The sequence below is a fragment of the Hipposideros armiger genome, unplaced genomic scaffold (genome assembly GCF_001890085.2).
Source record: "Hipposideros armiger isolate ML-2016 unplaced genomic scaffold, ASM189008v1 scaffold_19, whole genome shotgun sequence".
Lineage (NCBI taxonomy): Eukaryota > Metazoa > Chordata > Mammalia > Chiroptera > Hipposideridae > Hipposideros > Hipposideros armiger.
In genome coordinates this window covers 2278218-2291692 of record NW_017731369.1, presented here as the reverse complement: position 1 = coordinate 2291692, position 13475 = coordinate 2278218, and the positions used below count along the sequence as shown (strand labels likewise).

The 13475-nt window shown below is 53.6% G+C and overlaps 1 protein-coding gene across 1 annotated transcript in view; it reads right to left on the bottom strand.

Moving 5' to 3' along the window:
- The window catches only part of CMIP (c-Maf inducing protein), a 238680-nt gene that overhangs the window by 23369 nt on the left and 201836 nt on the right, over positions 1–13475 (bottom strand). The window contains exons 8-10 of the mRNA XM_019634902.1: positions 12445–12548; positions 10790–10894; positions 3946–4299 (exon numbers count right to left, since the gene is read on the bottom strand). Coding sequence (XP_019490447.1) covers positions 3946–4299; positions 10790–10894; positions 12445–12548 — 563 coding nt within the window. The remainder of the gene's footprint in view (positions 1–3945; positions 4300–10789; positions 10895–12444; positions 12549–13475) is intronic.

The following is a 13475-nucleotide window of genomic DNA, read 5'->3' as shown; positions in this document are numbered from 1 at the left end:
CTCAACCTGGAGCTGGGCTGCTGTGAGTCGCCGGCGACGGCGTAGGCTGCAGCCCCCGTGGCAGTGGGTTGCCATAAGCTACTGTGTGTAGCCAGCAGCCAGCGTGAGTGGCCAGCAGCCGCAGTGAGCGGCCGTCCAGAAGCCAGTGACTGATCTGCCTTGTCCGGGAAGAGCGCAATGATGGTGCCAACTTGGGCCAGTGAAGCAACGTCCTCCACAACTAGACTGAAGAACAAAAGGAGAGCAACTCTTCTGTTCCCCTTCCCCAATTTCCCAGTGCTGTTCCCATCCCCCCAATTCCCCAATAAAAATCTTAAAAAATAAAAATAAAAAAAGGGCATGAAATCACACACAGGTGCCCAGCAGGTGAAGAGCAGGACTCCAAACCACTACAGACCTAAACCTGCTCTGTCCAGCAACTGAGCCCACATTCTTTCCATCCGACCACCCAGCCTGGGCCTCACAGAGTGATGTTTTCAGCATTGACCTTGACCTGTGTTGGGAATAAGTATTCCCTTTCAAGGGTCTCCGGGGAGCTTTTTGCGGCTTACGCTCCTTTTCAGAGGTGTTAAACTCTAATGATGTGTGGGCCTTCCTCTGGGAACACAGGTAATCAGGGACCTGGGCCTTTCAGGGCCCCCAGATGTGGGGTGGGCTGCGCCGCCCACACTCGGGGACTAGCAGCGCCTGCTCTGACGAACAGGGCTGGCAAGCTGGGCCAAGCGCTAAGCCTGGCTTCCGTGGTCCCACACAAGGCCCTCCTCAGACCCCAAAATTCCACATTAGAGCCGCTGCGCTTTCACTCTTTACACATAACTCTCATTTAGACAGCAGTCTGGTTGGTAACAGCAGTGAGCCAGCCTGGAAAGGCCGGTCCTGTGTCACTGCATTCTCACAGCAGCCCGCTGAGAAAGGCACCCGTTTTACAGACAAGGGCAAGAGGAGTCAAAGCCGCCGCATGCAATTACACAGCGAACCGTCATACGGCTGCGTTTCCTTGGTGCCCAGATGCATGCCTCTTGCCATCTGAGTGTGCTTTGAATGCCATATTGTTTTTTGTCCCCCTTTCCAAGTGTTGTTATTAAATCTACGATGCATCTTACTCTCAGTGGTATCTTAAAACAAGAAACACAGTAGTGATCAGGAATTATAGTGACTCCCCTTTGCCTGGTGTCTACACCTGCAAGGCGCCCAGAGCTACACCCTCCATGTCACTCTAATGCCCAGAGGTGGCTCTGTCTCAGAGAAGACACGTAACTCGCTCAAAGTCACAAGCTAATACTGGTATCTGTGGACCCTGAACCCAGTGGTCTGGCTCTGAATCTGCCTTTTCCTACGTCTCACACGCTGGAGCACGTTGAGCTGCTGGGGTTTGCAGGGGTCCAACATGTCCTAGGCCCTCCAGTGTGCCAGGGACCCAAGCGGGCATCAGAGATGAAGAAGGAAAGTGGAAAGGCAAAGAAATGATCAGGCCCAAATGGTGTTTTGAGCTCCCCCAAGGTACAGGAGGCTTCTGGAAGTATCAGCCCTGCTTCATGGAGACCTCTGAGCGGGGTGTGAGGTGCTGCTCTGAGCATCAGTCGGAACACCGTGGGCCCCCAGCGGGCAGCGCCTGACCGGGCCTCCGACCCTCACCCACGCCCGGGCAGCTGGGGGACGCAGGCAGGCAGGAGGTCTGGAAGCAGGTCAGGAAGAACAGAGCCCTCATTCATGAGCATGTTTGTGAAGAAGGAAAAAAAAAAAAACGTGTGTGAACTGCATGATGAAACCTAAACCCTTAGTGCTTAATGAGAAATATGAGTCAGGGCCCAGGCGGGCGGGAGGCCTGAGAACTCCAGGTGTTTGGGGAAAACAGCCAGAGAGCAGGGCCTCTCCGGCCTGGTGGCCCTGCCTCAGCCAGAGCACGGAGGCGACAAGGGCCATGCTGACCCGCCTCTCAGAGGGCTGGCCGCCACTCCTGGAGAAAGCAGGGACTCTCCCCAATGCCTTAAAGAAACTGAGGCGTGTTCTCAGAGATGCTCTCTGAGTAGACTTTGGAATTTCCTTGGGCCAGTGTGGGGGTGTGGGGGTTAGGGGGTGTCACTAAATGCAGGTGTGCCCTCAGCTGGCCTCTGCTGCTAGAGCCATGGGCAAGCTGGAGCTCACCCCCTAGGAGGCCTCACCCTCTCCTCTTGGAGGCTAAAGCAAGGCCACAGGAAGTGTTTGGGGGTGCTGCATCCAGATTCTCCTTTCAAACCAGAAGAAGCCACTGTGTAATGTGTGTGTGTGGACAGGTGTGTGTGCGCGTGCGCATGCGTGCACACGTGTTTGCCTTCACAGACACAAGCCCTGCTTTTAGAGCACAGGGGCACCTCCCAGCCCATTCACCAGCTCACCAGGCACCGGCAGGTTGCCTCCACCCCTCTGGACCCTGAGTGCACTCCGGGCAGCAACACATTCATGACAGAGACGGAACAAATTCTGCACAGTGTACTACAGAGACATGAAGACTCAGTAAAACCCTGGCAACACTGAAAAGCCCAGGAGTCAGGCCTCCCCCAGATCGACGGGCCCCGGTGCCCAGCCTTCAGATAGGTGCCACATGCCACACGTCGGTTAGATGTGATCACTCTCCATCACACCCCGATCCCTCTGAAAAGCCCACCACCCACCATCAACTGCACCTGGCAAAGCCGACTACTAGACTCGGTCCTGAGAATGGCCGAGCTCTGTTCTGAAGGAACATGGGAGCGAGCAGGGGAGGCACCTGCTGGGTTCTCCAGGCCAAGCTGGTCCTGAAACCACCGAGCTCAGCACAGGTCCCTCCACCTGGGCTCTGGGAATCAGGCGTGTGTGAGTTTGAGATGAGTCTGGGTGGTACAAGTGGGAACAGGAGAACTGGAAAGACTCTTAGGGGTCAAATATTAAGCCCCCCACCCTTCTAGAGTCATACAACTGAGGCTCAGGGTGGGGTACGGACAAGCCCGAAGCATCCAGCTCAGAAGGGCCACCACCCAGAGCAGACCAGGTCTCCTGGCTCCTTCTCAGTTTTCACACCAGCCAGGCCCGCAAGGGGCCGGATCTGCACGCACCTCCCCACCTGCCCACTGGAGAGCTCACGAGGAAGAGCGGGGGGCCTGGTCCTTGGCACAGTCTAGGGGGGGCCGCTTTCCTCAAAGGTACGCCCTTTACAGAAGACTCCTATACACGCACACAACACACATGCACACACATACCAAAATAAAACAGACATCTGTACACAGACAGCCACACTGAGCACACACAGCATGCACGAGCACACAACACAGAAACACACTCACACACTGGCTAAAGGCATGCTTGCACACAGGTACAGAGAAACACACACATACCACAGCACTCATGTACAAACGCTCATACCCACACGTGCATGTCCTCACTGCCACTCATGCACAAAAGCAGCACAAGTGCCCAGACACACCCACCACTTGTACACTTACACACATACATGTGCTTAGGCAATCACACATGTACTGTCACACCATACACACTCAAGGCCACATACACATATAGAGACACTCATGAACTCAGAATGAGCCCACGCCCTATACCATGTGCTGAGCTTCACACACTCATAGACACACCTGGGCACCTGTGGGCTCTGCACGTGCACGCGCGCGCGCACACACACACACACTCTCAAACTCATGCACACAAATATGCTTGTGTACATATCTACACATGTGCACTGATACTCCCGCATACATGCACATACACCCCCAAAATGTGTGCCCTCATTCCCTGCATCTGTGCACCCACACTCACACTTACTCACACCCCAACTCGAGTGTGCACACTCATACATGTGCACACACGCACACTTGGCACGTGCACCCTTGCATGCCTTGAACAAGTGAATACAGACTGCAGAGCCAAGTCGCTCCACCCCCACCCCGCTGGTGACAGGCACACGGAAGGGACACTCACAGCAGCTTGAGGATTTCCACGTAGCAGCCAAGTGTGCGGTCAGCCTGGGGGCCCAGCTCGATGCTCATGGTGCTGCAGGCAGGGCTGACCATGAGGCAGTCGATGAGGTTAGGCTCGCTGTCGTTGCCTGCGCTGGCTGTCAGCGCCGGCTTGGCAGTGCTGGTGTGCTCCACCTCCACGTGGATCTCGCTGGAGGCCACGACCACCGACTTGAGCCGGGCCTCAGACAGTGTGGCTTCCTGAGACACCAGGTCTGGGCTGGGGTGCAGAAGGCGCAGAGGTAAGGTGGGCTTCCGGTCGCAGGGCTGCTGGCAGCCATTCCGGATCTCCTTCAGGCTTGGGGAGTTGTCACGGCTGGGGGAGAAGTGGAGAAGGCGTGTGAGTACCGGCGACCTAGCAGCGGTGAGCTACAAGATAGAGCGAGTGCTTCCAGCTCACCAGGCTCCACCCACCCTGCGAAACGCCTCCCTGAACCCCCACGGCATATGCTACATGCAAGTGCTACTTCTTGGCTTCCACTCCACAAGTGAGAAAACTGAGGCTTGGTCTGGGAAAGTGGCTTGTTCACGGTCTCAAGACAGGAAGAGGGGGATATGGAATCCAAACCCAGCTGTCTGTCCCCAAAGCATAGGCCGTAGTCCCTGCACACAGTAGGTGCTCAACCCACAGCTGTTGAATGAATGAGTGAATGTTAATCTCTATGACGCAGCTCCCTGGCCACCTTCCAGACATACCTATGAGACCTACTCAGCGATTTTTCTTCTGGTTGCTTCCTGTAGTCTAAATGCCTCCCTTCTCCTCCTGAGGCCATAACGTCCCCTAGGGCAAGGCCCAGGCCCCACCTCTACTGCCCCATTCCCTGCCAGGTGAGAAAGCTCAGCCTCCGCCCTCTACCTGGGAAGCTACTTCAAGGGGATCGCAAACCCCAGAAGTCTAGTCCTCTGGGGTCTGCAGGTCCCTCCTAGGCACCGCACTCCCACCACTCTTGGCTAACCCCCCATTACTGTATCTCCAGCACCTGCAGGAATGATGAAGGTACAGGGTGTTAACTGAGAAAGGGCTGTGTGCCTCATGGGTGTCACATTTGTTTGGGAAACACTCGGCCAAACACAATGAAAGTAGGCTTCTTTATGGCAGGACTTGTCAGTGCCTCCAAACATCACCAGGAGGCACATCCGACTGAAGGTAATTCCAGCAATGGCTTTCCACTGTGGTCCCCCTAGGCGGGCACAGCGCTGGGTACTATCACACATCTCTGCACGGCGGTATTCCCACCTCCATGTTAAAGGTGAGGAAAGATGCTCCCAGAGGTCAAATGACCTACCCTTGATTACAGGGCTGCAAATGGAGGGAGCTGGGATTTCAAACCACATGTCTGACTGCAAAGCCCAGGCTCCTCACCACCATGGCAAGATCCCATATGATCCCGGGTAGGTCTTTCTCCTCCAGGAAGTCTTCTCTGATGTCTTCCATCTGCCGTTCTCCCCCTGCCCCCCGAACTAGAGCTTTCCAGCCCTGGCTGGACACCAGTGTCCCTTGGGGTGCTTTGAAACGTCCTGAAGCCCAATCGGATCAGCATCTCTGGGTTGGGGTCTGGACACCAGTACCTTTTAGGGCTCCCTGTGTGTGTAATGTTGAGTCCACTTGGAGCACAATGGCATGGTCACAAACAGCCGCTCGTACAGTCCCTCCCTAAATGTGCCATACGCCTGTGCCCTGTGCTTCCAATGTCACGTGTCCTCCTTGTGCACAATGGCTGGGCTGAGAGCAGATCGCATTCCTTACGCACATGGAGGGTCTGCGTGTATCCGGCACGTGCCATGAGCCAGGCCTGAACTGAGCCCAAAAGGATGTTTGATAAATACACTTCAAACCTCACTGGGGAGAAACAAAATCCATCGGCTAAAGTCCGAAAATTCTAAGGTTGATGGAAAATCGTGTGTGGTCCATGGGGGGAGGGATGGCGTAACTATCTCTATGGGCTCAGAGCTAATTTGCTGCTCAAATGCTCAACACTCCATTCCCCTTTGTTTGCCTTTGCTGGGTTTAGAAGTGGATTTTCAAGGCTGTTTGGCTCAGAGCGGGTGATTTTCCAGTGAGCCATGCTAACCTGGGTCAAGTTGTCTGTTCTTTTGTGTGTGAGTACATCATGTACCACTGTGATCACCGTGGATGAGCCCTGAGGACATTACAGGGCTTTATCTTCCAAGGACTAATCAACGCGGTGGGATGGACCTGAGCCTGGTAAAGGTCTGGCGGTATCGTGGCCCTTGGGTGATTTTGTGGAGGAACTAATGGCATCACTTAGAGCCCAAACTACTGTGGGCTCCGAGGGAGCTGGGCTGTTTTGTGCCAGGAGCTGGAGCAGGCATGCAGGAGGTGGCAAGACCCGCCCCGCACTCCCCATGCCGCTACCCTGGGTACCGGGTTACAACCACCGTCTCACGGTCCCAACATCACGCTTGCCCCCTCCAGACCACCCTCCATGCATCTGCCACCAGAGGGAAATTTGGAAACTGTTATCTTATCAAGTTCCTTCTTTACTTAGAACCCATCAGTAACGCCAATGCTCTCAGAATAAAAATTCTGCAATTGAAACACAGGCACAGCTCTGTCACTCAAAGTGTGCTCCCTGACCAATAGCATCAGCATTATCGGGAGTCTGTTAGACAAGCAGAGTCAGCCTCCGCCCCAGACATGCTGAATCTGAGCCTTCATTTAACATACAACCCCCAGGAGCAGCTCAGCACAGGAGGTTTGAGGAGCTCAGAGGTACAAGTCTCTCCATGGCCTGCCCGCCTCTCCAACATATCTTTTGCTTCTCTTTCCCTCTCTCTGCTGCAGTCGCCGTTTCCTTCACTTCCTCACCTGCTGTGGCATGGAGCAGATCACCTGAGAAGCTTGCCAAGGATGCAGATTCCTGGGCCCAACCCAGAAATGCAGCATCCAAGAGTCTGCATTGCAAAGAAGCGGTCCAGGGGATCCTGAAGCAGGTGGTTAAGGACCTTAAGGACCATAGGTAGGAAAACGTGACTAATGGCAATTCCACCTGCCCAACAGGCCTCTGCACATTTTGTTCTCTCTACCTGGATCACCTCATCCTGCCTCTTTCCTTGTTGATAGTCAGGAGATCTCAACTTAAACACCACCTCCCTGAAGGATCCCTCCCTCGCCTCCCCAGAGAGCAGGGGTTCTCAACTGGCCAAGCACTTGACTTGCCTGGGAGTTAAAAAAGGAAAAAAAACCAAATCCAATGGCAGGGCCATCCCAACAAAATCAGAATTGCAGTGGGTGGTGCCCAGGTACCCCCCACACACACTTTTTATGGAGACATAACCAGCTATATGCCAGTAAATGTCTAACAACCAACTCTCCAGAAAAAATGGAGCCCTGATTTATAGTGTTTGCCAATTTCCTTGGTGTAAATACTCCCACTATGACTGAATTCAAGGTCCCAATGTGCCACCACTGACTGTGGAGTTGGGAAGAGGTGTGCTCCCAAATGCAGCAGGGCTCCAGCACCCCGTCCATGGGTGTGACTTAAACAGAGGAGTCAAGTGCATAAACCTTAGGCACAGAGCTTCATGAATTTTCACATGTTCCACTGTGAAATAACCCGCTACCACATCAGGATTCCTCCACCTTGGCACCACTGACATTTTGGGCCAGATAATTCTGGTAATTCTCTGTGGGGGGCTGTCCTACACGTGGTAGTGTATTTAGCAGCATTCTTGACTTCTACCCACTGGATGCCAGCAGCACCCCTCCCGCCCAAGTTGTGGCAACCTCAAATGTCTCCAGATGTGGCCAAATATCCCCTGGAGGTCAAAACGGCCCCCAGTTGAGAATCAAGGACCCAGATCATCATGTGAAACATTTCCAGGAACCCAGAAGCTTCTCTCATGCTTTCCGCCTAACCCTCCACCTCAAAGGGGGCCACTATCCTGGCCTCTATCACCATAGACTCATTTTGCCTATTGAACGGGGAGGGAAACGAATTGTATTGTATGTATCTTTTGGGTCTGGCTTCTTTCGCTCAATATTATATCTGTGAGGTTTATTCATGGTTGCACTAGTTCATGCATTCCTGCTGCTGTACAGTATGCCCTTGTGAGAACAGACCACAACTCATTTATCCACTCTATTACAGTAGGGGATTGGAGTTGGAGCAGATTTCAGCCTGGGGCTATTACAACTAATGCCGCTGTACACATTCTTGTCCATGTCTTCTGATAAATATACCAACAGCTATGAGGGCTGAGTCACAGGGTAGACACACGTCTAGTTTTGCGCTCTGATTTTGTAAAGCCTTCCCAGGTGGCTCCGATATGCAGCCAGGGTTGAGGCTCCGTGCTGGAGCCCATGTTAATGGCGCCTCTGGCTTCTGCCATTGCAGCCCTGACCAAACTGTACCACAACTGCTTGCTCACTCACGCCCCAGCCCTCCAACTGCTGCTACGCCATCTGCACGGGGAGGGCAGGGGCCCCGCCTGGCTGGTTCACTTTTGTACTTCCAGCACACGGCACATAACGAACCCTCACTAAACGAGTGTTGAGTGAATGAGAGAAGGATGAAGACTGGCTGTTGCTGCCCCCAGTCTTCTATCTGTGCAACCGTGTGCATGGTTCCTAATCCTGGTTCTTTCCACCTCTACCCTTCTCCTGGGCTGGGAACTGGGGAAGAGATGTCCACCATCCTTGTCTTTCTGCTTCCTGCTCCCGAGTCAGGGAAACCCTGTTCCAGGGCACCCAGGCAGGGCTTTGGAGACGCAGAGGGAAAACTCTGCGATGTGTGGTTCCCTGCTCCTGCCTGGGCCCCCAACCCGGGTCCCAGCTCAGGCGTCCAGGGAGCGGGCCGAGGGAGGCTGAGAGGAGTTAGGGGCTTCAGGAGGAAAAGGGGGCGGAGAGGGAGAGAGAGAGAGAGAGAATGTGTGTGTGTGTGTGTGTGTGTGTGTGTGTTACTCCTGGTGCTCTTCCTGCTTCCTGGGGTGGCCTGAGTTTGAAATGCATGCAGATCAGAGCTAGTGTGCCAGGCCAAGGGCAAGTGCCCATCCGTGTACACAGGGATGCTGGGATGGCTGTACAGGCCGTGCACGACCCTCGGCACTACTTCTTTTTTCCTTGTAATATAACATGTTGTAGGGCACAGAACAGGCACCCGGGAATGCGCAGCATGGCATCTTCATGTTCTGGTTACCGCTTTCTCAACAGGGAAATGATTCAAGACTGGATATGGTCCCCTTTGAATATCAGGACCTGGGGCTGAGGACATTAAAAATAGTCATCCTTGGGGCAGTCAGTTAGCTCAGCTGGTTAGAGTGCAGTGCTCATAACACCAAGGTTGCCAGTTCGATCCCCACATGGGCCACTGAGCTGCGCCCTCCACAACTAGACTGAAACAACTACTTGACTTGGAGCTGATGGGTCCTGGAAAAACACACTGTTCCCCAATTAAAAAAAAAAAATCATCATCCTCCCTTCTCAAGCCCTGTCAGATGAACATACCCTCTTATTAAGGTTCTTTTGTGGCCCTTCCCCGAGAACCCAAAGTACAGTGTTTGCTTGAGAAGCCCCACTTGCACGGGTTTTCAGTGACTCAGAATGTTCCGCTGCCTTTTCTTTAAGGACTAAAATATACTCCTGCTGTGCCCCTAGCTCTAGCGGTGCCCAGACGCATTTTGGTCCCCCTGGAGTTGTGCAGTGTCCCACCTGAACAACTGGACAGGGAGGTTGCAGCAGAGGCCACCTGTGCCCTGCACATTATATTCTCTCCAATGACCCCAGAAGTCACAGTAGAAAGTTCCTCGCAAACTCATGGCAACTGCGTCACTCTGCATCCCAAGGGCGATCCTCAATCAGGGAAGAACGGGAGCTGGTAAGTACCCCAGCGTCATCATCCCTCAGAGGGATAACTCGGAGGTGTACTCACGCAGTCCCCCAGGACATCCAGGGAACGCACAGGTGCCTGCAGTGGTCACCTGCTTATTAACACAGGCTCTACGGGCTGTCCTCCCTTCCTGGGCTCCTTCCCTCCTTTCTGGGCTCACTTCCCGAATAAGGCTTGCACCCAAACCCTGGGGAGCCCAAGGCAGGGGCCCTGCCATGCCCTCTGCTGGTCACTGCTCTGTTTTATGTTTGCACGGCATTTCTCACCACATGACATGATCCTGCATATGTACATGTACATTATGTCCCCCAACAGAGGACAAGCTCTGAGAGCCAATCTGTGGTCTCTTTTATCCCCAGTATCTACAACCATGCCTGGCACACAGTGAACCGGCGAAATACAATTGTTTATAAAGACAAAGTAAGGAGCGAGTAAACCTTACCACCGCCCCTTGTGCACACACGCATGTGGGCAACATCCACACCCACATGTACACACACTCACACGCATGCATGCATACTGATAAACACGTGTACACATTCCCTCAGGGCACACACAACTCTCCATGCACACACCATACACTCACACATTCTCTCTTCCACATACATACCCGCACACATACATGCCCCAATGCACCACATGTGCCAACCGGTGAGAAATCTTCAGAATAAAACACTTGTTCCTAAAGCCAGGTCAACGCAATGGCCTTGCGGTTGTCAGTGTTGATTCACAGTGTTTGCTTTTCCAGGACCATCCCTGGGTTCGGAGCACTGGAATCAGTGAGCGCAGGGGACTTGGCAAACCCACTGGAGGTTGGCCCGGCGAAAGCCACTCTACCTCCCTGGCCTGGTCGGGTGTGTACAAGCCACCACCCTTGGTGACTTGGCCCCTCACTGTCCCCGCCCTGGAGTGGCAGCATGCCCGTGCCCAGACCCCCCGGTGGTAGTGGTGACTGACCTGTTGATGAACTCTTCGTAGCAGGAGTAGATGGCAGCCAGGCACACGGCCACCAGGTTGGGCAGGACCCGGGGGTGGGGGCAGTGCCCTGTGGGGCCGTGCATGCTGGGAAAGAGCAGAGGGCAGGGTGAGAAGGTTCTGCAGGGGTGGCACCCACGGCAGGGAGGAGGGGGGCCGGGGAGGCTGGGACACCCGTCAGACACAGCTTTTAGGGGGGGTGGGTATTGGGGGAACGCTGAGCTCTCTGATGGGGAGTTGGCAACACCGGGGTTTTGGTCCTGACTCTGCCATGTGCAGGCAGCAGAGCGCCGAGCTCCAGGCCATGGGCTCCAGGTCCAAGGTGCCTGGGTTCAAGTCCAGCTGAGTGGCCTTGGCAAGCTACTTAAGCTCTCTACTCTGTTTCCTTCACTGTAAAATGGGGCCAGCGACCCTCACCTTATGGGTTTTAATAAGGACCCAATTTTCTAACACATGAGAAGACTTAGCATATGGAGGCCATACGTCTGAGACAATCACATTTATGCCTGGAAGTTCTGGAATAATTATTCATAACACCACACTTCACTCTCAAAAGTGCCCTGATTTGGAAAAAAATTATTATGGTCACCCTGGCCTAGCGTGGAGTCTGTGACACAGTGGCTAAGGCCTCTATAAATGCAGCTGGTGTTATTGATCATGGCTGTCTCTGTGCCTCAGTTTTCTCATCTGTGAAATGGGGCTAATACCCCTATTCCCAGGGCAGTTTGGGGCCTGAGGATAATACCTATGACACTCCTGGAAAAATCACTGTGGGACTAAGAGAGACCTCACCTGAAAAAATTTTGCAAACCTTAACTGGGTGCTTTAAAGGGACCCTGAAGTCACCCAAACTCTGGCAGAAAGACACATCCTTTGGACGTAGAAATGCTTTGTGAGTTCTAGGTGAGTATATTTAGGAAAATGCCTAACTTTGGAACCGGCTTAACTAGGCTATTTTGATTTTCTTAGAAAATAAGAGGAGTCATGACAAGGACTGCTAATGTGCCCATCACATGTGCGTTTAGTGTTTATGTGTATTAGCTCACCGAATCCCTCACATTAACTGGATGAAGTGGGTATTACGAGTCTCATTTATACATGAGGAAAACGAGGCACAGAGGAAAATAATTTAAAAATCAAAGCAAATGTAAGGGAGGAAGAACCAGAATATTTGGCTTACTCTTGGCCAAGTGTGGGAGGTGGTTGGCTATTCAAGTCCCCAATGATGACTCTCTGGGGCCATCAGGGGATCGTTTCCTACATACGAGGCGCCGGTAGCCCGAGACTGTGGGACCCAAGGGAATACTCATATTATTTAGGACCACTGCCGTTTCCTGAGTTCCTACTGAGCCTCAGGCACTGTGCTAGGGGCTTGCTCATATATCATCTTATTGAATCACACAACAATCTGTGTGTGGAGGACAACAGGATCAGAGTGGTAGAGCAACTGCCTCGATGTCACACAGCAAGTACACGTGGTCGGGAGGATCCAGGAGACCCTTGCAGAAGATGAGACGCTCAGGGCCTCTGAACACCAGTGGCTCCTCCCTGGATACCAGTGCAGTGCGTGGTTCAGGAGTGGAGAGGAAAGCTGGCTCATAGGCCAGAGTGGGGAGGGGGCCGGCTGGGAGACACACCTCTGAATAAACTTCTTCACCACTTCCATCCCCGCGTTGAGCTCATTCAAGGCAAGGATGTACTCCTGAGTAAACAGCCTCAGTCGTGGGCACTTCCCAAAGTCCTGCAGAGAGAACAGAGCGTAGGAGTTGGGACACACTGCAGAGGAGACCAGGAGACCAGAGGGGGTGGTGGGACCCGCTCTGTCCGGAGCTGTTGTTACGGAAGGCAATGGGAGACACCAGCCATCTCCACTTTCTAGAAAGCACACAGGTTTGTCACTTCACAGAACTGGGCCCATCACTCTTGCTTACACCTTTTGCCGGCTGCCCGTAGAGATCAGGCAATGTCCTGTCACCGGGGGGTTTTCCGGCACATAGAGCCAGCCCATTGGCATGGTACCCACCCACCCACCCTTGTGGTAGGGCGGGGTCTGTGTGCCACACAGATGTGCTCAGAAACAGCCAGGCTGGGGCCTCCCTTCTGCATGGCCATGAGGGGACTGCAGATGCTGAGCCAGGCCTCCAACAGTGCTTGGGGGAGCAACAAACTTTTCTTCTACCCGTGAGTTTTTGGGCCCCCCTCCTGCTTTCTGTGAGCTATTATCTGAGGCTACTCACAACAACAAAGTCAGAAGATGCCCCAATCTGGGGCCATCAATTTGGGGGGCAGTGCTTTGAGACTTCCTGGGGGTACGAAGGACGTAAAGGTAAGTGCACTGGACAAACGGAATGCCCTGTGTCCCCAAACATCCTCAGGGAAGAGATGCTTAATCCTTCTCCTGAGCGAGAGGGCCAAGGCTGCCAGAGAGCAGGATGTGACCCCGGGTGGGGGTGGTTCCCAGTCATGGGCTCCCCAGGCAGCCCCCTCCCTCTCCAGGCTGACCCCAGACATCCACTGTGCTCCAGAGCTAAACCTAAGGAGCGTTTGAGATCTTGTCCTTTGGTTCTAGAAAAGGCCATGCTCAAAGGGTGCCTGGATAAAAGAAAAAGGCGGATGACATAGATCGACGATCTCAAAAAGGGCTGGCTAGATAAGTAAGCATGTGCTT